Source organism: Alexandromys fortis, unplaced genomic scaffold (genome assembly GCF_014885135.2).
Source record: "Alexandromys fortis isolate MF-2015 unplaced genomic scaffold, M_Fortis_MF-2015_v1.1 scaffold_39, whole genome shotgun sequence".
Classification (NCBI taxonomy): domain Eukaryota; kingdom Metazoa; phylum Chordata; class Mammalia; order Rodentia; family Cricetidae; genus Alexandromys; species Alexandromys fortis.
The window spans coordinates 8232503-8256966 of NW_026067918.1; the positions used below are offsets into that span (position 1 = coordinate 8232503).

Consider the following 24464-nt stretch of genomic DNA (forward strand, 5'->3'; position numbering starts at 1 on the left):
CACATGCCACCAGTTAAATCACTCTGGCTTCCTGCCAGATGTTTCTAGAAGCCACATCTTCCTCACTTGTGGCTGCTGAGCTCTTCCCGCCCGGAGGACAAGGCACACGATGTTTTTGTCTCCCATAGCAAAGCCACGCAGCTAGAAAAGACATAGGTGTCTGGATTTCTGCTTAACTCGTTCCAGTGAACCAGACATGTTTCCTAGGTGACTTCTGGGCCCATGACTCTTAGGTGGCCCAAGGCTCAGCGTTATAGATCTGTTTTCTGTCCTGGTACAAGTTTAATGGGTGTGTTTGATTCCCGTCTCCCTTACCCTCCTATCTGAAATCAATTTCAGTTCTTCAGGGAAACCCTCACCAATACCCACAGCGCTCACTTCCTCTGCCTCAGAGCTTGTAGCCCAGTGTGTGGCTTAGTGTGGTGTACTCTGAGTCTGCTCGCGCTCGCTCTCTCTCTCTCTCTCTCTCTCTCTCTCTCTCTCTCTCTCTCTCACACACACACACACACACACACACACACACCGGTGGTGGTGACAAATGCTTTTTTAATCCCAGCAGAGGCAGATGAATCTCTGAGTGTGAGACCACACTGGTCTATAGGGTAAGTTCCAGGACAACTAGGGCTACACAGAGAAACTTATCTCAAAACACACGCACACACGCACACACACATGAGTGCATGCACACACACACACACACACACACACACACACGAGGATTTCAGGATTTCAGTTCTGAGTTGGCCCCTGGGTGGCAGGGGGTAGAGTGAGTAGTTTGGAGAATTTCCATAGGGAGATCTGAGCAGACATCAGTTCATCCCACACAGGGCACTGACCACAGGCTAAAGAAACTGTTCCATCCCAGCCGACTTTTGAGAACTGACTTCACTGGAGTCTTGGGTATACAGGTAAAGGGTTACTCCTAGGAGGGTGAGTGACTCTCAGGCTCCTCCGCCACCGATTACCCATCTCATCATGGATGACAAACCACAAAAGCTACATCCCTGGAGCTCCCTGCCCAGATGGCAGGCCACTCCACTGAAGAGCGGCTGCTCTGTCCCAGCAACCATTCACTGCTTGTAATCTTGGAAAGGAACCTTGGGGGTCTTGTAGCTTTCTGAACTTCCCAAGTCTTGGCAGTTTGGGGAAACTTGAGCTTTGTGTATTTTGTTAGTTTCCTGTCTTAAGGATTTCTCTCCTCCCTTCAGGAGGGACTGTTTCAGTTCAGAGTAAATAACTACACAACACTCCACCCCTTCCTTCATCTCTCACACTTAAATTCCTTCAGTTTAGATAGAGTGATATAGATGCCTGGTTGTTTCCTTCCTCTTAAGGCTGAGCAACAGCTGGACCAGTTACCGGTCTCCATGGTAACTCTGAACTTCTGCAGAGGAGAGGGAAAGGGATTCCTCCGTGTCTAAGGCAAACAGCAATATTCCACAGATGTAAACACAAACATTTAGACAGGTCTCTGAAAGACGTACTATGTTCATTTAATAAAACAATCGTATTTGCATCCGTACTGGGGTCTATGAACCCCTCTGACTTACAGTACCAGATGTGGTGAGCCTTTCCTGAGAAGCAGTCCTACGTCCATTCAGAGAGCAATTGGTAGATCCCATAATGGTTGGGACAGCATTGCCTAAGTGGGGACATCTTGCCTGGTTATGCAGGCAACGTAGCTCACAGGATCCAAATGGAAGAATGTCTGTCAGAGGCCACTCTCTAGCAAGCTGTGTAGTGCCTTCTGGCACTGTGAAAGCCAGACAATAGGAAGAGAGCTTCTAATTGGCTTAGATGCAGCATGACTTCTTGATGCCCTGAACCAAAGTGTGTGGTGTCGCCGGCATTGTAACATCTGGCTTTGGCATGCCTCCGACAGCTGTGAGAGTAGCGTGGTTTGTGGGGCCTCAGGCACTCTCCCGACTCACAACCTGTAATGAGTTGACTCAGGCCTGGTTTGTAAAAACAGACAGAAGACTATGACATTTTATGAAAGTGACACTTAGGTGGGTGTGGTGACATGTGCCCTTAATGCCAGCATGTGGGAGAAAGAGGGCGGTAGATCTCTGTGAGTTTGAGGTTACCTTAGTCTACATAGTGAGCTCCATCCAGGCCAGTCAGGGCTACAGAGTGAGACTGTGTTTCAAAAAAAAAAAAAAAAAAAAAAAAAGACAACAGAAATGTTAGCAACGACCCATATAGCATGAACGAGCAACAGTAGATACAGCTGCGGGGACAGGAGACACCAGCCCAGCTGGTCCTCCATAAGGCATCCAGCCGTCCCCCACTCACCACCTGTGGGCACTCCAGTGCTTCCACGGTGCCCTGTGTGCCTCCTGCCCCTCCCCAGGCTAGGCGGGGTAGGTTTGTCCTTGCCTGAGCGGCAGGCATGAGAAACCTGTGCTCTTGCTTGCTGTACCGGCCGCTCAAGCTGGCTTCGCGGGCTTAACAGGCTCTGGGCTTGTGCCATGACCCTTGCCTCTCGTTTAGCTACACGTGATTGTTGATGGAGCCCTGGGCTGAATACATTCTTCCAGGGGAGAAATGTGCACAGCATACTCTGACGGAGTCACTGCTCGCTCCTGGGACAAACTTAGTCCTGATCGCCTGCACCACCGCGGTGTCATTCACTCCTTCTTTCACACCGTTGGTGTGTGCGTGTGGTTGCTCAGGCTTTCGAAGCCTCACGAGCCCACAGGCGGCTGTCAGATTCCTCCCTAGGAACTCTGTCTCAATCCCACCACATTTGCTTTAAGTAACGGAGACGGACCCAGCGTCTGCCTTAGCACCTTCCCGCCTACTTGGCCTGCCAGGCTGTGTCATTCAGATCTTTAGTGCCTGTTGGGAGCGTAGCCCGAAGATCCTGGCACCCGCAGAGCTCCGGAGAAACCAGGAATGATGAACATACAGGGTTGTCTTTCCATTGTGAAACATGAAAAACCCGGTCTCCCAGCCAGAAAGCTGAGAACTGGAAATGGTTGACTCCCCGATGATCTGTTGGGTCAGGTCATTCAAGCTCTTACAGCCAAGACTGGAGGAGGCTACTAATCTAAATGACCCTGATAGCCAAAGGGCTCCTCCAAGCCCCCACAACTCAGACCAGAGGTGGTTAGCAATGACGTCTACACTGTATGGCTGAGACCAGGATAGACCCTCCCCATTGTGGTCCAAGACCAGACCAGACCATAAATTATTTCTCTGACCAGAGGGGAGGCGTGGGAATAATTGAGGCACAACTCACATGACTCTATCTGGAAGGAGATTTTCAGGGATCCCTCATGAAATCCTGAGTTCATATCCTGAAAATCACCCGCGTTTATTCTCCAAACAGCTTTTATACCAAAACGCAAACCGAGGGGGGAATTCATTAGCATTCTGTCTCCTAGGTAGCCGGGAGAATGACTGTGGTCACATCCACACCTTTGTCTTCCTGCTCTGTGTGCCTGCTCTGTGTGCCTGCTCTGTCACGTAGACTGAATTAACACCTCTTTCCCAGGTGACCTCCCAAAATTACAGAGAAAGAGCAGAATGACATTAGCATATCCTGACCCTTTGTTTAGGATGGTGTCAGTTTGTCTCAAAAGGCAAGGTGACCACCTTCTGTGCGGCAGGTGCAAGCAGTGGCCTGAAATTCTGGGCGCCATATAATGTAGAAATATGGGCCTATATAATACAGCCCCACACCTCCCTCAGGCCCTTAACCTAGAATGGGTAACCTATCTCTAGAACTGCTCTTCTTGGAGGAAAGGATGTGTGCCTGAGTTGAGTTTCAACATAATTATGCTTCTTTGTGCACCAGGGATTGTATTACACAAGGAAATGTTTTTTCAGGTTGTACTGGGCTTAAATACATCGGGAATGATCCGCTGCCTATCATTAGGCTCCCCGAAGCCTGATCCAGGTTGATGAAGTCCATCTGCACCGAGTTTTCATTATCTCTTCGTGAGGTTCACTTCCCTGTATGACACCTGCAGGGACCCCCCCCAAGCACCTGTCTGTGCCATTCAGATGGTCCAGAACCTCCCCTACCTCATGAAGGTAACATTTCACCCCAACCCAGAGGTCCCTTCCCGTGTGAGTCAGGGTTCCCTAGGGTAACAGCACTGATAAGCGTGATCTCTGTATATACAGAAAGGGGATTTACTGGAATGGCTTACAGGCTCTGGTCCAGCTTATCCAACAATGGCTGGCTGTGAGCAGAAAGTTCAAGAACCGGGTAGCTGCTCAGTCCACAGGACTGGAGGTCTCAGCTGGTCTTCAGTTTGTGCTAGGATCCCGAAGAAGTCGCCTCTAAAGCCGGTGGGGGAGTGGACTTGCTAGCAAGGTGAGAGCAAGCAGGCAAAGAGCCAGAAAGCATAGAAGCCTCCATTAACGCTGGGGGAGAAAGACAAAGAATCGTTCCCAGGGACAGGTGCAAAAGGGAGGGACATACACATGAGACATTCCAGCAGCCTGTCCCACCAAAGTCCACTGTTCCTGATGTCCCAGCAGAGGGCACAGGCGCTATCAAAACTGGATCTGTGACTAGGCTGTGTGCTCAGTCCTACACTCTCAGGAGATAGGGTGACAAGAGCCCTGGGCAAGCCTAAGAATCCTGGCTCTGGACCTGCAGCCACTATGATCACACCCCAGCCCAGTGGGAGCCTCTGCCTGAAGAGGCGTCTCAGTTCAGGATAGGGAGAAGGGTGTTCAGAAACCTATCCACTTCATCTTGACAAAGAGGAGGTCAAAGTTTAGGGTGGGGCTCCCTGGAGGTCCGAGGAAAGCTGTTTGACTTTTACACAGAAGACAAGGTGTCTCCAGTTGTGAGTCCCCGCCAGAGCACAGGGTGAGGAGGGGAGACAGAGAGACCGCGTGGTGTGGAGATGCTGTCCTTCACAGAACTGTGCTGGGCTAGGGCAAGGGATGGCCGGATATTATAAGTACAGCCTTCACTGTCTCTGCTACAGGACTAACAGGACCACTGAGCAAATCTCATCAAGCAAATCCCATCTCTTTCTCCCAGCCATGTATCTGAGGGAGCTCAGAATAAACTGACTCTCCCCATGTGAGTGGCCCATGTTTGACAGGTAAAGAGAGAATACCAACACTGACTTGTGAACTGTCAGCCAAAACAATGATGCTCAAGCCCAAAGGTGGCCTCTACATGAAAGGTCCTTGCAGTTGGCATCAGGACAGAGACTCCCACTCAATCTAGAGTGAAGCCATCCCACTGGGTGAAGTGATGTCTTTTTGTGGGTTGGCTGAGGAAAAGCTTCTCCTGAAGGAGTACACGCATCTTTCCAAGTATTTATGGGACATTTGTGTAGCTTCAGACGAGCGTCCATTCAACCCTTTGCCCTTTCTTTTGTTTCTTTATTTCAGAGCTGGAGTTGTTGGCCAGGATGCCTTGTGCTGGGAGCTGCCATCACTCTTGTCTACTTTTTCAAATGGGGTTGTTTGTTTTTCCTACTAGTGAGCTGAGGAAATTCTTTATGTTGTGAGTTTTGGCTGATTAATTAACCGACTAATTAATAAATGTGTACACTCATGTTTATGTGTGTTTATATGTGTGCAGGTGCAAGGTACGTATGTGCCCATACAGGTGGGGATCAGAGGTCAACTTTGGGTGCTCCTTGGGAGTCACCCATCTTGTTTTAGGGGTCGGTTGTTTGGTTGGTTGGTTTGTTTTTTCGAGACAGGGTTTCTCTGTGTAGCCCTGGCTGTCCTGGAACTCGCTCTGTAGACCAAGCTGTCCTCAAATTCACAGAGATCCACCTGCCTCTCCCTCCCAAGTGCTGGGATTAAGGGCATGCACCATCACCACACCAGGCCTTGTTTTGTTTTGTTTTTAAGAATTACTTTGTGGAGCCGGGCGATGGTGGTGCACGCCTTTAATCCCAGCACTCGGGAGGCAGAGGCAGGCGGATCTCTGTGAGTTCGAGACCAGCCTGGTCTACAGAGCTAGTTCCAGGACAGGCTCCAAAGCCACAGAGAAACCCTGTCTCGAAAAACCAAAAAAAAAAAAAAAAAAAAAAAAAATTACTTTGTGGAGCTGGAGAGATGGCCCATCAGTTAAGAGCACTGACTGCTCTTCCAGAGGACCCTGGTTCAGTTTCCAGCACCCACATGGCAGCTCTCACCTGTTTGTAACTCCAGTTCCATGTCTTCTGACACCCTCTCACACACAGACATATATGCAGGCAAAACACCAGTGCACATAAAATAAAAATAAAGTATTAATAAAATTTACTTTTTTGGTGTGTAGGTGTGTGTGTGTGTGTGTGAGAGAGAGAGAGAGACAGAGAGAGAGAGAGAGAGAGAGAGACAGAGAGAGAGAGAGAGACAGAGACAGAGACAGAGAGACAGAAGAGGGTGTCAGATGCCATGGAACTGGAGTTATAGACGGCTGTGAGCTGACTAGTATCGGTTCTGGGAACCAAGTTTGAGTCCCCTGGAAGAGTAGCATGTATAGAGGACAACTTTTGGGAACTGGCTCTCTCTTCCCATCAAGTCAGACCTGAGAATTGAATTCATATCATCAGGCTTGGTTGCAAGCGCCTTTTCTCCGTGGCATGCGTCATCTTTCCAGCCCAGAGGGACCCCTGTTTTCTCACTCCTACTCCTTGGGCCCTGAAGCCAGAAGAGAAACACAAGGAAGCCAGAGAGTGTGCTTCTGGAGTACGAAAACTATAGTGACCGGCAAATGTACTTGGATCGTGACCCTGGACAGTCAAATCTACTAGGGTCCCTGACCAGGTGACCCCAAGTCCCCATGAGGCCAAAACTCCTACAGAAGCCCCATCTGAACTCCCTGGTTGGTTGGAAGGTGGGTTCCACCCACAACAACTTGCAACCTGGCCTTCCCAGGCTTGCTTCTTCACCTGTCCCTGCCTCACAGCCTAAGGGACGGGGACTTGCTGTGCGTCCCTGCCTCACCCTCCAAGTAATCTGCTGTCCCTGTTGCAGGAGGGTGGGGCAGCCGCCACAGGGTTAGAGGGAGTGGAGCAGCCTCTGGCCTCTTTAGGGCATAGGAGAGTATGACTGGGCAAGTTTCTCTGCCTCCAGAGTATCCCTGCCACCCTGTACAGAGTCCCTGACCATCCTGATGCACAGCCCCTGCTGGTGATCTCCGGGTCCACCCTGTACAGACTGCCTGTCCCTGACCGTCCTGATGCACAGCCCCTGCTGGTGATCTCCGGGTCCACCCTGTACAGACTGCCTGTCCCTGACCGTCCTGATGCACAGCCCCTGCTGATGATCTACGGGTCCCTTCCTGACTGTGGTGGCTTCAGTGGGGGCAAAGAGCAGGAACACCTGTGCCCAGCTCCAAAGCCTGGGGTGCCTGAGGACTGCGGTACCTTGAAGTGTGGGTTCTCCAAAGTCCCTGTCCTCTGGGGATAAATAGCAAGGCTGGGCCTGCCTAGGCGTTTGGGGCTGTACCTGGTGGGACAGGACAGGCAGAAAGAGCGAAGGTCATGTGCGGACATATGTGCTTGCCAAGTGACATCCGCACTGCATGAAACAGTAGCTGCAGCCTGGGCCTCGCACCCCATTCCCAAAGGGGCCTCTGGCATCTCTGTGAATGCCGGTGCAGAGGCAGGGGGACTGAGTTCCTGCACGCGAACACCGCCACCTGCCCAGCACCACCCTGAGGTTCGGACTGATAGGGTAAAAAGTTTATCCAATTAGATGGAGATGGGAGACAACTCAGTGGGTAAAGCACTTTCTGAGCAAGCATGAGGACTGGGGTTTGGATCCCCAGAAACCCAGGAAATGCCAGGTTGGCCAGTGGCCCACCTGTAATTCTAGCCTCAGGAAGCAGAAACCAGGTATTCCCCAGGCAAGCTGGCTGTCTAGACTAGCCTTATCAGTGAGCTCTGGGTTTGATAAAGAGAGCCTGCTCCGAAGAATAAGGTGGAAGAGCCAGGATTCCCACATCAGACTCAGGCCTGCATGCTATTGTGTGCAAGTGCAGGTGCACCCAATGCAAGTGTGCACTCATACATGAGAAACATGCATACAGACATGAGAAACATGCATACAGACATGGGACACATGCTTACAGACATGAGAAACATGCGTACATGAGAAACATGCATACAGACGTGAGAAACATGCATACAGACATGGGACACATGCTTACAGACATGAGAAACATGCATACATACATGCTTACAGACATGAAAATGAGACGACTTCAGCCTGGAGAGATAACTCAGGGCTTAAGAGCACTGGCTACTCTTCTAGTAGACCTGAGTTCAGTTCCCAGCACCCACGTGATGGAGACTCACAACCACTTGTAAATTTAGTCCAGGGTTGGGGGGCTCCAATGTCCTTTTCTGGCCTGGCTCTGAGACCAGTCTTAGGATGCTAGGGCACCCCTGAGAGTTGAGGTTGACAGCTCCCTTGGCTCAACTTCACCCCCACTTAGAGAAAGTGAGAACAGAGAGTCTTGATTCTGTTTTTTCCGATTCCCAAGTATTCACCAGAGAGGGTCCATGATCTGTGGTTTCCAACAGGAAAGAAAGCCAGATCACCTTGGGTCTTGAGTTCTTTTGTCCCTTGGGAATCACAGATGGACCATATTAAACTTTGTGCTCAGCCTAGGGCTGATTGGGGGAAAGAAACAGACCCCTGTTCCAAGTTAGGTGGGTGATGGAAGGAGTGAAAGGAGTTACCGAATGAGAAAATGGCCCGTTCCAGTCAGTGTGAATACTAGCTTTTGCTTGTTTTGTTTTTCAAGACAGGGTTTCTCTCTGTAGCCCTGGCTGTCCTGGAACTCACTCTGTAGACCAGGCTGGCCTCGAACTCACAGAGATCCGCCTGCCTCTCCCTCCCAAGTGCTGGGATTAAAGGCGTGCGCCACCACCACCTGGCTTACTTTTTATTTTACATTTATCTTATTTTATTTATTTATTTATTGTTATTGTTCGGGGAGGGTGTGTGTGCGCATGGCATGTGGGTAGTAGTCAGACAATAACTTTCAGAAGTCAGTTCTACCTTCCAGTGTAGGTGCTGGGGATCAAACTCCCAAGTTCAGGTTTGTGCAGGAGGCATTTTCTCCTCCGGAGCCATCCAGTCAGCCCAAAACCACTACTAAAGAGTGTTGTGGAATATTGCTTTAACTATGTAAAGATGTGTTACATTTGTTTAACAATGTAAAGACCTGTTGCTTTGCCTGCCTGAGGCGCCTGATGGGTCTAATAAAGAAAACCAAAGTCCAAAAGCTAGGCAGGAAAGGGATAGGCAGATCTGGCAGGCGGAAAGAATAAATAGGAGGAGGAATCTAGGGAGGAGAGAGAAGAGAGGGATGTGCTGGGGTCAGCCAGCCAGGCAGCCACCAGCCAGCTAGACACGGAGTAGAATATACAGAATGAAAGAAAAGTAGAAACCCCCAAGGCAAAACATAGATGAAGAGAAACAGGCTCATTTAGGTTATAAGAACTCATGGGACAAGCATAAGCTTAGGCCGAGCATTCATAACTAATATACGTCTCTGTGTCATGATTTGGGAGCTGGTTGGCAGTCCAAAAACAACCCGATACAAAAGAGTATGAGAAGGGCTAGTGTAACGTAGAGCAATCAAGGAGGCTGGACTAAATCTTGAAAAACTGATGTGATTTCTCTTGGGCCAAGAACTTGAGAACCAGAGCAGCCAAGGTCCTAAAAGGGACCAGATGGAGCAGAGCGGGGGCTGAAGAATCACAGGAATGCATGTGTGTGACGCTGGCGTTCTGGCAGCGTGAGAGGAGGCAGCCCTTCTACAGGAGGGATGAATCTGCAGGGGTCCCAGAGGACACTCGGGGTCCTCGGCGCTCACACAAGGGTCCCTGTGTACAGAGGCGAAGCCCTGGCTCTGACTGACCTTGGTTTGGGGGCCCTGGAGCAGAGGTCTCCTAGGGTCTGGAGCAGAGGTCTCCTAGATTGCCAGGAAGAGGCAATCCTAACCCTGACAGGACCAAGGAAGGTCGGGAGTACGGAGTATAAAGGTCACAGGCACCTGTGCTGTGCAGGCCTGATAAGGGCGTTAAACGAGATTTCTCCATCTAGAGCGTGGTGATAGCTTGTTTGTAATCCAACAAATAAAACTTGCCTGAAGATCAGGGTGCAGGGCTGAGCCACTAGTTAGCTATAGAGGCCAGGCGGTGGTGGCACACATCTTTAACCCCAGTATTCCAGAGACAGACTGTAAATTCAAGGCCACTGTGAATTCAAGGCCACCCTGGGCTACACGAGATTGAATCAGTCTAAAAGAGAAACAGAATTCACACAAAGGTGGCCCCAGTATATGGATCCCATGCCTTTAATCCTAGCTCTAAGGAGGTGGAGACAGGAGTGATATGGCTGGGTAGAGAGAGGAATAGAAGGCACGAGGAGACAGGAAGCTCAGATGAGTCGGAGAATTCAGCCGGGAGAGGCAGTCGGAGGTTTCCTAGAGACAGGACCCCGCCCCTTTCTCTGATCTCTCAGCTTCCACCTCCTATGTCTGACTCAGGTTTTTATTACTAAAAACAATTAGAGTTCGTGCTACACTAGAGGCCTGCTCATAGGAGAGCAAGAAAGAACCAGAACTGGTCAGTGAGGAGAGGAACCTGTGAAGGGCTGGAGGAAGGGAGCAAGGCTTGTAAACTGGGGAATGAGCTAATACAAAGGTTTAAAGCCTGGGTGAGTTGGGGAGCGGAGCTGGCCTTGGGGAAGGGTATAGAAACTTGACCTTGGGGTAGAGAGCCCCCAGAAGCACCTGTGGCTTTTCCATCCGCTTTAAGAACTAAGAGAGGGCAGAACCAGTTTCCTGGGGCAGCTGGGAGAAAGATGGCTCAGGGGTATTACTGGCGCTAAGTGTCCCATGCAGGGGAGCAGAAGGAAGCAGGTGATGCCTTCGTCCTGGACATAGGCCCCTCACATCCCGACACTGTGATGGAATAGCCATGTAGGCAGAGCCCCTAGGTCCTCTGTGCACAGGTGGGGTTTGGAGCCTGGAAGAAGACAGCTTAGAGTAGATCCAGCTTAGGTGAGCCACGAGCCGCTGTGCTGTGGGCCTACGGACCAGTGTGTTTGTTTCTTCCCACGTGGTCAGAATGCGCTGACTATCAAGAGTCGCAAACAGTATCAGCGTCACTGACTTCACTCCTCGCGTCCCCCGGAGCCTGTACCACACCGCTGTAAGCCCTTCAGTACACTCGAGCTCTGGCGGCCTGGGGACCCACACACATGCCACAGCGCTCTGGTGGATGTCATAGGACAGCTTTTAGGAGACAGCCCTGCCCTCTGTTTCGTTTTGAGGCAGGATCTCTCCTATCATTTCTGCTGCTTCTCCACAATTTTCAGGCTAGCGGGTTCCCAACCTTCGCCTTCTGGGGAATCCTCCTGTCTCTGTCTCGTATCCGGACGCAGTTTGAGTAGTGGAGTTACAGATGCAAGCTGCCAGCTTTTGTTATTAATCACATTTGTTTATTTGCGTATACATAGATCAGAGGCAACTTTTGAGCATTCACGCTCTGTTTTCCCTTTCTTCCATATGGGTCCCAGGGGACTGGAGCCATTGGTCTCGGCCACAAGCGATTTTACTGAGTCATCTCGTGGGCCAACATTCAGTCTTCTAACTTTTCATGTGGCCTCTGGGGACCCAACCTCAGGCCGTCAGGCGTGCTGACCAGCACTTTTACCCTCTGAGTTGCCTCCCCAAGCCCTTCTAGTCTACTGATAGCTCTAAGACTCAAGTTATGCCAGCTGGTGGTGGTACACACCTTTAATCCCAGACAGGACAGAGAAACCCTGTCTTGGTAGGGGAGGGTGCACAGCTTGACTCAGCTTGACTCACATTAGGGGCTGGAGAGATGATTCAGTCAATAGGAACACTGACGGCTCCTGCTGAGGACTTGAGTTCAATTCCCGGTACCCACCACAGTCAGCCCACGATTGTCTATAACTTGAGCTCCAGGGAATCCAGTACCTCTGGCCTCCATGGACACATGCACTCACGTGTAGACACACATTCTTAAAAATAATACAAATAGGGGGCTGGAGAGATGGCTCAGAGGTTAAGAGCACTGACTGTTCTTCCAAAGGTCCTGAGTTCAATTCCTAGCAACCACATGGTGGCTCACAACCATCTGTAATGGGGTCTGGTGCCCTCTTCTGGCCTGCAGACATACATTGAAGGAATGCTGTATACATAATAAATAAATAAATAAATAAATAAATAAATAAATAAATAAATAAATAAATAAATAAATCAAATAGTGCTGGACAGTGGTGGTGCACTCCTTTAATCCTAGCACTCGGGAGGCAGAGGCAGAGGCAGGCCAGCCTGGTCTACAAAGTAAGTTCCAGGTCAAGCTCCAAAGCTACAGAGAAACCGTATCTTGAAAAAACCAAAACCAGGGGCTGGAGAGATGGCTCAGCGGTTAGGAGCATTGCCTGCTCTTCCAAGGGTCCTGAGTTCAATTCCCAGCAACCACATGGTGGTTCACAACCATCTGTAATGAGGTCTGGTGTCCTCTTCTGGCCTGCAGGCATACACGCAGACAGAATATTGTATACATAATAAATAAATATTTTAAAAAGAAAAAACAAAAACAAAAAATAAACCACAAATAAATCTTAAAAAAAAAAAAAGAGTCAGCTATTTGGTGGTGGCACACCCCTTTAATTCCAGAATTTAGGAGGCAGAGGCAGGTGAATTCAAGGCTGGTTTACAAAGCTAATTTCAGGACTGAAAAAGTCCTTTCTCAAAAAAAAGAAAGAAAGAAGAAAGAAAGAAAACTCAAGTTACATCACATTATACCTCACAGAACACACAGGTTACAGATGATCTTGAAGAGGAAGTACAAGGGGGGGGCATGAGTAAAGAAGCCGTCACAGCACAGCGGGGCAGAGTCTGCAAGGGACTGGCGGACAGACAGACAGGCGATGGAAAGGCAGAGCGCCCTACCCCCACCCCGCTTGGACAGACCACAGGCTGAGCTGAGTCGGGGACAGTTGCGAGTGTCACCTGGCAATCTGTTGGGCCGAGGCTGTGAGATGTGGAGGGTCAGACACGGACTGAGAACTGGTGTTCCGTTACACTCCACCCTGTCTCTCTTCTTATGTCTTTGACGAGGAGGTTGCATTGTTCCTCGGTCTGGTGTGCCCAGAGCTCACAGAAGGCATGAGTGGGCATGAGTAAGTCTTATGGTGGTCTCCACAAATGATGGTGCTCGCGGGCATAAACGAGAGGCCGCAGCTGGGAGCTTAGCGTGGGAGGCTGAGTGAACTGCCACCCGTTCAAGGCCAATACTGACTACACAGAGAGTTGTGGGCTACCCTAAACTATGGAAGAAAGACTTCCTTTTATAGTATTAACTAATTAAGTCAGGTGATGCACCTAATTAAGTATAGTGATGCACACCTTAATCCTACCACTCAGGAGGTAGAGGCAAAGGGTTTTCTGAGAGTTAGAGGAAGGAAGGAAGGAAGGAAGGAAGGAAGGAAGGAAGGAAGGAAGGAAGGAAGGAAGGAAGGAAGGAAAGAAATAGGGATGGGCAGAGGAAATGCAATAAAGGGAGCGGGGAAGATGGTGTCATATTTCTATGTATGTGGGGTGTGCTCAGAAAAACGTCCTTAGCAACAGGATTCAGCCGAGCTGGGTAGCTCAGACTCTTGGTCTTCAATACCTCGTAAAAGGAGTATTATAAGGCGGTTCCAAAAGGAAGGAATGTTGTATACGTAATAAATAAATAAATCTAAAAAAACAAAACAACAAAAGGCTCCCCTTGCAGCCTTCAGGCCCCGTGTCCTTGCTGAATGCCCTCTGCAACAGCTTGCTTACTGAAGGTGAACTGGGTTGATCCTGAGGTGTGGCGAAAGTTGGTGCTGGAATGAAGGCTGCTTGGTACAAAGGAAGTTTGGAAACGGATTCATATCCAGCTTGAGAGACACCAGGACCTTACTGACCCATGGTCCACTCATCTGGAAACAGTTATCAAGTGATTTAGAAGGCGCTGCCTGCCAGTTCCCAGGTGATGTAATAGCTGGAGAGAATTCCACTGACCCACCTGTGCCATTGGCCACTGCCCGCCCCGCCCCGCCCCAGCGGCTTTCCTGCCACCTCCAGTCAGGCTGTCCCTGGGAAGAGGGTGGAAGGAAATGCCAAGGCCAATGCGAAGGCCTCTTGCCACCTCCCAGGGGGCGGTGCCCCTCCTTGATACTCAGGGCTGGAGTATAAGGAAGAAGCAGTTTGAGTCACCCAGGCAGGGTGGCAGGTGGGCTGAGGGAGGGCTGGCAGCCTGCCAACCACAGCCTCCCGTTCTCTTCTCTACCTGGCTGTGGTCACAAAGTAACCGTAAGGCTGTGGCAATCCTAGGAGCTGAGAATGCCCCAGGTTCTGGAACAACCAGATGGCCGATGGGCCTGGGTAGTCCTGCTGGCCTGCGTGGTCACCCAGGCCCTCACCTTGGGCTTCCCTTCCTGCATCGGCGTCTTCTTCACTGATCTGCAGCGTGACTTCCAGGCCACCAACAGTGAGACCTCATGGTTTCCCTCTATCATGGGGGCCACGCTCCATGGTGGGGGTGAGCATCTCGAAGAGGGGGTGAGGGAAAAGGGACGAAAGGGTCTGCTGGGGGCTCTGTGGGGTAGGGGACACACGATCTTCCTGAATTACGAGGTCCCTCTCTCTGAGGCTATAGGCTTCACCTCCTGGATGTATCCCTGAGATTTGCTTGATTTGATCAGGGCCTGCCCCCCCCCCCCCCCCGGCTAGGATCCAGTCTTGTTCCTAGAAGTCTGTGCTGCATTGGGATTGGAAAGTGGGGGTGGCACCTGAGGCACACAAGCCAGGTAATGATTCCAGAGTCCTCCTGGTGACTGATCTAGAGCAGAGGCATTCAATGACAGGCTGAGTAACCGCTGGCATTAGGACCAGCAGTCCCAGGCCAGGCCGTCTCTCAGGACCTTTTCTTCCCTCCAATAAGGAGATAATAGCCAGCATCCTGCCCAGGGCCCATGTGACATGACGGGGAGACCTCGTGTTTCCTGGAGCTAGTAAGAGCTAGGAAATACATGGGGCTGTGAATTGTTAGTATATTAGAGATCCTCACTGTGGCTTCATGATAGGAAAGGACAGGCCATAAAGAGGGGTCACAGGAAAAGCCACCCCCACACACAAAGTCTGGAGCTTAGAGAGAAGACAGACCGCATCTTCCCTTTCTCCGTGTTCTCCTGCCACACCAAGTGGCACCAGGGACATCTTCCCAGCACCTAGGAGGGTTATGCTATAGAAAGAGACCTCAAAGGGGGCTCGGTCAATGAGAGCAAAGCCAATTATCCTCTCTCTCTCTCTCTCTCTCTCTCTCTCTCTCTCTCTCTCTCTCTCACACACACACACACACACACACACACACACACACACACACACGTTTGTTTGGCTTTACTGATCCCAGCTCCCCAGCAACCTTTCTGCCACTCCCTCCATCAGAGTAATGATTGGTTATTCTAGATACTTCTCTCACACAGAGAAAAAAGGAAATTAGCAGAGAGAGGGTGATGGTGCAGCAGGGGGATTGTCAACCTCCATGAATGCCCTAGGGCTGGGGAGTCCAGTGGGAATTTCAGGTGGATCTTTATCACGCAGGTCGAGGAGGGGTCTCGATGAGAGACTGGAGACTAGGCATCCCATGGAAACCCCAACTCACCAGCCAGCTTTGGCCTCACTATCCTGTTGCACACACACACACAACTTCTGTTGGTGTGAGATTCCTGCCTGGCCATCTTCTCGCCTACATAAGTGTGCTAAGCCTGTTGCTCACCCAAAATATTGGCCAGTAAAGGAAGGAACGCAAACACCAAGGGCAAGGCTGGCAGAGATTGAGGAGGGAACAACAATACCCAGCCAGGCAGAGGGCACAGGTGGCTCAAGATCTCCATCCCAGCTCCACACCCTCCTCACCTGTGAATAGGAGCTCTTCCCAAGGTCACCTTCCCGAGTCACGTAAAGTCCCAGAGGTGGGGAAGACACACCCCTTCCAAGGCTTGTTTCAGTTCTGCCTTGGCGGGACTGTTTCTGAGTGACAGACCGTTACCCTCCCTCTGTTGTTCTCGTGTCAACACTGACTCAAACCACACTTCCTCCCATCAAAGATCCACATACATGTGCTGCGTGTGCATACACTTTCTCTGCCCTCTTAAGTTATCACAAGAAACTCCATTGTATATGTTCCCTGGGGGCAGGATGCTCAAAGATGTGGGTCTGTGAGAGCTAGGAACAGCTGGCCAATCTGGCTGGTTTCTACTTGCCAGATGTAGTAGGGCTACTAAGAAAGCAATTGGGGGTGAGACAGCCCCTTCTCCACAGGGAGCCAATTGTTTAAGTTTGGATTCAGGGAGCAACAGTTTGGATTCCTTTCTTCCTTCCTTCTTCCCTCCCTTCTTTTTCTCTCAGTTGCCTCTCTATATCCCTCAGATCAGGCTCTCCCTGCTTCCAGCCTCTCTGTTTCTCTCTCCCTCTCCCAGTATATCTCCCTGTTCAATCGTTCTCTCTCTCCCAGTCAATCTCTGTCTTTCTGTGTGTTCAAAAGACAGAGCCCGCCGGGCGATGGTGGCGCACGCCTTTAATCCCAGCACTCGGGAGGCAGAGGCAGGTGGATCACTGTGAGTTCGAGACCAGCCTGGTCTACAGAGCTAGTTCCAGGACAGGCACCAAAGCTACAGAGAAACCCTGTCTCGAAAAACCAAAAAAAAAAAAAAAAAGACAGAGCCCAAGGCCTACAGCAGAACATCCTCTCGCCCCCTGAGCTACCAGTCCCTAGGTGCATGTCCTCGGTACATAGACTGGGTAATGGCTGGAACCAGCGACAGAGGGCAGAGGGAATCTAGCCTGATCTGTCTCCCTGACGCTCCAAAGCTCAGAGCAAGGAGGTGCAGAGTAGTCCAGGACCCCAGTCAAAGGCACAAGGTTGGAAAGTGATGGGTCCAATCTTCCAGAAGACTGTGGAGTTGGTGAGAGCAAGACCTGGAGGTGCAGACTGAGACCAAGTGTTCTAGGGGGCTCTTTCTAGGGTGAACCCCAAGCCACGGTGTGATGCTCATTTAGGTCATGATCCCAGATCGGTAGACCCACATGGAATTGTTCTCAGCTTAGGTGAGTGGAGGGTTCTGTATGCTCTTTAGATGTCCTTATTGTGGTCACATTGTCTAACCACTCATTCTCTAGGGGAGGAAACCGAGGCAGAAAGGAGCGTCAAGCCTTCCTGGAACCACATGGCCAGCCTGTGGAAGGGTGGAGACCAGAAGCTAAGCTAGCAGATTTTAGTTCTCTCTTAAGGCCCTGACTAGTTCCTCTCAGAACCCCTCTCCCAGCCCTACTGTGCCCTGACTCCAGATCTGCTCACCCACTGCCACTGATCTCGCCTACAGGACCCCTGTGCAGCATCCTGATAAAACGTTTTGGCTGCCGAGTGACCATGATGCTAGGGGGCATGCTGTCCAGCCTGGGCATGGTGGCCAGCTCCTTCTCTGGCTCGCTCAGCCAGCTCTTTCTCACGGCGGGATTGATCGCAGGTAACTGTCACGCTACTCAAAGGCGCAGGGTGGGTGGGATTGCTGTCAGCCCAGGGGAGAAAGACAGTCACGGGATAGGTCCATTAGAATGTTTAAATGCTTGAGAGTACGGGAGAGGACAGGGCTGGGGATGTGAGAGCCTCCTGCTCTGAGAGGATGAGACCAAGCAGGAAATGAGTCAGGAGGAAAGATACCCGGGGCTACATAATGAGATCTTGTCTTAAGGATCATTGTGAATTTGAGGCCAGACTGGATGGCTGGAACTTTGTAACTCTAGATGTAGACCAGGTTGGCCTCAAACTCACAGAGATGTGCCTGCACAGCCTCCAGAGTGCTAGGATTAAAGGTGTGCGCTACCACAAAGAACGGTCCAGTAAAGAAGGGGAAAAAAATGATGCAAACCAGAGAATTTACTGGTGGGAGGGGCTGGATTACTGGTGGGAGGAGCTGGATTGCTGCTGGGAGGGGCTTGATTATTAGTGGGAGGGGCTCCATCGCTAGTGAGCGAGGAGACAGGACAAAGGACAGAAATAGAGATTTAACCCTGAGGCCATTGTGAGCCACTGCCCCACAGACAGCGGACAGAGGAGTGAGGGGGTCAGGAACCGGGCTTTGGACTGCAGAGAGGAAGAGACCTAGATCGCCACCTATGGGCAGGCAGGTGGGAGACTGAGTATGTAGTGGCACAGGGCTGGGGGATTCCTTTTGCACTGACCACTATGGGGCAGAGGCGGCACAGAAAGAAGCAAGAGATCCCTCTGGGGAGGTGGTGTCCAGGCAGAAGGCACGGCCCTGGGAAAGGTCACAAAGTATGGGATCAGTTTGCTGTCCAGAGGAGGAGGAGCGTGTAGGGTTTGGTCCTTGTGATTGACAAGAGTGGCTTCAGATGGATCCCAGGACTTAGGCCAAAGTCAAACCGCAGTCTTCCAGGATGGAGGAAACTCTTAGGTTGTTTAAGTGTAAAGGAAATCTTTGGGAGGCATTCATAGCTGATGTTAAAATGTCACTGGGAAGAGCTCGAGAAACGGCTCAGTGGCTGAGTATATACTGCTTTTGCAGAGGACCTGAGTTTAGTTCTTAGAACCCATGTTAAGAACACCATCATTCCAGCCCCAGAGGATCTGACGCTTCTGACCTCTGCAGGCATGGAACTCAGACACACACACACACACACACATACACATATATACATATGTGCAATTAAAAATAAAAATAAATCTAGGGTCAGAAGAGATGGCTCAACAGTTAAGAGCACTTGTTACTCTGGCAAGAGGACTTGGGTTCAGTTCCCGGGACCCACAAGGTGGCTCACAACCATCTGTAACTCCAGTTCCAGAAGATCCTATGTCCTCTTTGGAGCTCCACACGTACCAGGCATGAACATGGTGCATAGACACACATGCAGACACAACACTCATACACATAAAATTAATAACTCTAGAAGAAAATTTGTTTGAGACAAAGTCTCACTATGGAGCCCTGGCTGGCTTGGAATTCCCTATAAAGACCAGGATGGCCTAGAATGCATAGAGATCCACCTTCCTCTGCCTCCTGAGTTCTGGGATTAAAGGCATGCACCATAATAATACCTGGATTAAAAAGAAAAAAAGATAAGGTTATTGTAGAGTTGTGCAGAGGAGAACTGGGAGGAAGAGCTCAGTGAGAAGCTCGCAGGCAGGTCGTCAGGTACCTTCCATCATGGGAACTTGGAGAAGTGTATCTGGCCTAATGCCAAAGGAGACAACATGAGCCAAGACTCCTACTCCGTGTGGAGGTGGAAAGTCCTAGAATGTCCCTGAGCTGATGTCCCCTCTCGCACTACAGGCCTGGGCATGTGTTTCAGCTTCCAGTCAAGCATCACAGTGATGGGCTTGTATTTTGTCCGCCGCCGGCCCCTGGCCAATGCCCTGGCCTCCATAGGCAACTCTCTGGGTGTCACTCTCTGGCCGCTGCTGGCCCGATACCTTCTGGAAACGCTGGGCTGGAGAGGCGCCTTCCTCATCTTTGGTGGCATCCTTCTTCACTGCTGTGTATGTGGAGCCATCCTGAGGCCGGTTGCCACCCACGTGGCCCCTGAGCCCAAAGAGGATCCCCCTCCACCTCCCAAGACACCTACGCGCAGCTGCCTGGCAACGTGCGTCTCAGCCATCCGGTACCACCTGGCCTTGGACCTCCTTCGGCACAAAATGGGCTTCTGCATATATGTAGTGGGTGTGACGTGGATGATGCTGGGCTTCCCGCTGCCGCATATCTTCCTGGTGCCGTACGCCATGCACCACGGGGTGGACCAGTATTGGGCGGCCATGCTAATGTCAGTCGTCGGCTTCTGCAACATCTTTTTGCGGCCGGTGGCGGGGCTGCTGGCAGGCAGGAAGAGTTTGGCTGCCTACCGGAAGTATCTGTTCACCGCGGCGATCCTTGTCAATGGACTCACCAACCTAATATGCACAGTGTCGGCGGACTTCTCAGTGCTCCTGAGCTATTGCCTGGTGTACAGCCTGTCCATGTGCGGCATCGGGATCCTCATCTTCGAGGTCCTCATGGACACTGTCCCAATGGACCGGTTCTCCAGTGCACTGGGCCTCTTCACTGTCTTGTGTGGCGTGGCTTCTCTCATCTCTCCACCGCTGGCTGGTGAGAGCCGGGGAGGGAGGGCAGCCAGGCCCAGGTGGGCCTGTAGAGGTAGGACCTAGGGAGCAAAGCAAAGGAGAACGTCTGAGCAGATTTGAGCCCAGTCTACCATTGCCACAAGGGACTTGAATCTGTGATCCTCACCTTTCCCCCAGAAGATCAGGGACCATGCTATAGTGTGTTATCTACCTGACAATCAAGGTATGAAAATATAGGCTTGGCCAGACTTGGTGATACATTGCCTGTAATCCCATCAGTTGGGAAATGGAGGCAGGAAGGTCAAGAGTTCAAGGTCACCCTAGGCTACAGAGCAAGTTTGAGGCCAGCCTGGGCTATATGAGACCCTGTCTCAGCCTCCCCGTCAGAGAAAAGAGAGAGAGAACTAAGAGCACTTGCTGCTCTTACCGAGGACCGGGTTCCTTGCTGGCACCCATGTGGTAGTTCACAACTGTTCATAACTCCAGCTCTAGGGAGTACAGCACCCTCTTCAGGCCTCCACAGTACACTTATAAACATGCAGGTAAAACAACCATAATACATAAATGAATCTCTTTTTTTAAAATATTTATTTATTTATTATGTATACAATATTCTGTCTGTGTGAATGCCTGCAGGGCAGCAGAGGGCACCAGACCCCATTACAGATGGTTGTGAGCCACCATGTGGATGCTGGGAATTGAACTCAGGACCTTTGGAAGAATAGGCAGTGCTCTTAACCTCTGAGCCATCTCTCCAGCCCCAAATGAATCTCTTTTAAGAAAGGGAGATGCTGGAGAGATGGCTCAACAGTTAAGAACACTGTTGCTCTTGCTGAGGACCTGGGTTCAGTTCCCACTATCCCATTATGGCTTCAGGGGGCCCCCTTCAGGCCTCTGTGGGTACTGCACACATGTGACATGCATTTACACATGAACACAAAATATTCATACACTTAAGGTAAGGTGGGTTTTTTTGTTGTTGTTGTTTTGTTTTGTTTTGTTTTTTTGAGACAGACAGGGTTTCTCTGTAGCTTTGAAGACTGTCCTGGAACTAGCTATTGTAGACCAGACTGGCCTCAAAATCACAGAGATCCGCCTGCCTCTGCCTCCCAAGTGCTGGGATTAAAGGCATGTGCCACCACCACCCAGCTTAGTAAAAGATTTTTTTAAGGAAGGGGAGAGAAGGAAGGAGAAACAGAGGGAAGAGGTTTGCACTCCAGGCCTATGTGAATCTGTCGTCACCTTTTCCGCCCCTCTTCTCCTATCAGTGAAGCACAATGATAAAAGGCACCGCCTTGCAGTAAGGATCCCAAGGTCCGAAGCAAAGGGTACACTCAAGGATAAGAGCCGTACCTGCATTTACTGTAATTAACAGCCTGGCTCTCCCGCCTGTGAGTCCCAGGCAATTGTTCTTTCTCTCTGAGCTAGAATGCCAGCTGCAGAATGCAGAGGGGAACACGTCCAGTTCTACCCAGACCAGTCACAGAGTGCACCGGGTCAAAGCCCCACTCTTGGGCCTGACCTTCAGGGATGGCAGCAAAGGGACACGTGGGGGCTGATGCTAGGAGGAAAACAAGCAGAATTTGTAAGATGAGGCCCACAGAGGAAGGCTACTGCACGCTGCACACCTGAGGGAGACCATCAGGGCGGGTGGGAGAAAGCTGGTCCTGGGGATAGCCAGCACTCAAGCGGTGTGGCGGTGACTATGGCCAGACTATCTACACTCAGCTCAATGAATTGCTTTTTTGGTTTTTCAGCTTTGTTTTGTTGTTGTTGCTGCTGTTTTGTTTTGTGTTTTTTGTTTTGTTTTGTTTTTTTTGAGACAGGGTTTCTCTGTGTAGCCCTGGCCATCCTGGAACTCATGCTGTAGACCAGGCTGGCCTCGAACTCATATATTCACCTGCCTCTGCCTCCCAAGTGCTGGGACTAAAGGTGTGTGCCCTCATCACCCAGTATCAGTGAGTTCCAGTTTCCCAGGAAGCTCTGCAGGCAAATGAATGCCTAAAAAGATAGGGTTAGCGACAAAAGTCATGGCTGGGCAAACAGCTCGGATTCCACTGACCCTTCTCTCCGTTTGCCCTGCCACCAAGGGTAAAGGGCCCCTTGGTTCTCTCCTGGGGAGGACATCTGCCTAGGCCAGAAGCCAGGTGTTTCCTCCCCTCCTTTTATTCCACATGTATCTACTGTGCACCTCCAAGGTACCAGCCCCAGTTTCTTGTGAATCTAAAATCTCTACCCTCCTCAAATACACAAGTTAGTTGGAGGACCCCTTCTAGCTTCTGTGGGGGAGTAACTCGTTTTCTGTCCCTCAGGGCTCCTGCTGGACATGACCAACAACTTCAAGTCCATTTTCTACGCCTCAAGCTTCTTGCTCATCTCAGCCTCCCTCTTCATCGGCGGGGGCTTCTACGCCGAGGAGAAGAAGAAGAAGCTGAAGCAAAATGGGCAAGCCAAGGTGGAAGATGCCATCTCAGAGTCTGCCCCAATGCAGGGTCTTAGCTCGGAAGACAAGGACGGCGCCAGGAAGCAACTGTGCCCTGAAAGCATATGCTACGTGACTAGTGTCTAAACACCAGAGGTCACATGCGACCTGCCTCCGAGCTGAGCTCTGGGGTCCGTGAGAGACCTTCCTCCCAGGAAGCAGAGTGTAGAAATGGGCCTTCCTGGCCTTCTTCCTTGGGTCCCAAGAAGACGGATCTGAGTCCTACGTGAGCAGCTATGCCTGGCTCATCTGCGCTGTCTCTCACAGTTGCTCCTACCTGACATCCTAGGTCTTCCCACCCAGCCTTCCTGTGTCAACTCTCTTCGTCCTCCCTGGCCTCCAGAGAATTCGGAAGAATTCTCCTTTCTTCCAAGAACTTTCTCCTCCTCTCTTCCCAAATAATCAGCCCTGACCCCTTAGGTCAGGAAGATTAAGGGAGTTGCTTCAAGAGGTGGAGCCTCACGTTGACTGGAGCCATAAGAGAGGCAGAGATGGAGGGCCAGGATGAGAAGTGGGCCTCAATACAGGATGGGGACAAAGTGGCTGTTTGGTGGCGCTCTGGTCCTGATACCTCTGGAGAGGACAGGAGAGGAAACTGCTGTCCTGTAGGGCTCCTCCTGCTTGGGTCGTCTCAGAATTTATGAAGTCTGAGGAGTCTCTGCCATCAAGCAGGGCCTGAACCAGCATCTTCTCTTTTACCCCACTCTGTATCCACATAGGGAAAGGCAGACATTTGGCTGACCGAGAGGCAGGAAGGCTGGCCGGCTAGGCAGCCTACGGAACACTGTAAAACTGGGCTTGAGCAAACAGTAGCCTGTGCTCTGCTCTTGGCCTTCTGAAGTTCCCCTTTCTTGGGGATGTGTTGGAGGTATCAACCCCGAGGCAGTCGCGGGCTAAATCAGCCACAGTTGTTGCTAGCCTGACCCCGAGGCCTGGAGTTATGCCCACGTACACACTTCTGTGCTGCCCTCTGAGGTCAGCACACAGGGCTGTCTGTCATCAGCCCAGGCTTGTTCCAGCAGGGCACTCCAGGGAATGGGAAAACAGACTGTTTGAATTATACACAAAAACATTCCCTGCAGGCAGCGGGTCATAAACTCTGAACTAATAAAGAGGAAAACAGGCCTGAGTAAATTTCCTCTGCTCTCCCAGCTTGGCAGAAACTTCTTGGTCTTGTTTGTTGGTTCAAGCTCAACCAGGCTCCAGCGAGAAAACCTTATCAGGAAAAATGATTTTATTTTCATGGCTGTCGCCAGCTTTCCTCCTCCACATATCCATCTGGCATGAATAAGCATCTTTAGGACTAGCCTAGCTCCTCAAGATGCTGTCGCGAGTGCCCCCTCATGGCCAAAAGCAGTACTGCAGCGGTGCACTCGCTTCGTGGTCACTATCTCTAGACCTTGGATGGAGGTGGTAAAGGTGCTTACTGCCAAGCCTGGCAATTTGGGGTTGATCCCAGGGACCCGCGTGGTGGTAGGAGAGGTCCCACTACCACAAGTCATTCTCTGGTCTCCGCAGGTACACTTGTGGCACGCACACACAAAAATAAATACACATAAAAATAATTTTAAAAAAAGTTTGGCCTGTATGAGATTATGTCACAGTCAGACTGAAAAGTCTGCCTCTGTGTCTAACCACCCCTGCTTTCCTGATCCCTACTTGGTCCTGAGCTTGGCCACCAGGCATAGCTTGTGCTCAGAACGGAAAATGCCAGGACCTGTTTTTCCACCCTAATGGAAAATGGAGTTGGGGCTGGCTAACAGGTCCACTTCCAGGAGACAGTAAAGGAAAGGTATCCACGACCTCCCGCTAGGAAACTTTCATCTCACTTGCCCATTGGTAATAATGGC

The 24464-nt window shown here is 50.9% G+C and overlaps 1 protein-coding gene across 2 annotated transcripts; it reads left to right on the plus strand.

Annotated features, from left to right (window-relative positions):
- Positions 1-14193: 14193 nt before the first annotated feature.
- Positions 14194-24130, plus strand: Slc16a5 (solute carrier family 16 member 5). Of its 2 annotated transcripts, XM_050140361.1 has the most exons (4): positions 14194-14537; positions 17380-17523; positions 19348-20157; positions 22445-24130. In XM_050140361.1, exons 1-4 carry the CDS (start codon positions 14339-14341, stop codon positions 22699-22701), a joined length of 1410 nt encoding a protein of 469 aa, XP_049996318.1. In that variant the 5' UTR covers positions 14194-14338; the 3' UTR covers positions 22702-24130. The 2 variants fall into 2 exon arrangements, with proteins under 2 accessions (XP_049996318.1, XP_049996319.1); XM_050140362.1 differs by lacking the exon at positions 19348-20157.
- Positions 24131-24464: the final 334 nt, after the last annotated feature.

Bases quoted from the DNA above. Each gene is read 5' to 3' on its own strand.
- Slc16a5 (XM_050140361.1), top strand. From the start codon at position 14,339: ATGCCCCAGGTTCTGGAACAACCAGATGGCCGATGGGCCTGGGTAGTC. The intron at 14,538-17,379 runs GTGAGCATCTCG...TCTCGCCTACAG, and splicing joins GGCCACGCTCCATGGTGGGG to GACCCCTGTGCAGCATCCTG. The intron at 20,158-22,444 runs GTGAGAGCCGGG...TCTGTCCCTCAG, and splicing joins CATCTCTCCACCGCTGGCTG to GGCTCCTGCTGGACATGACC.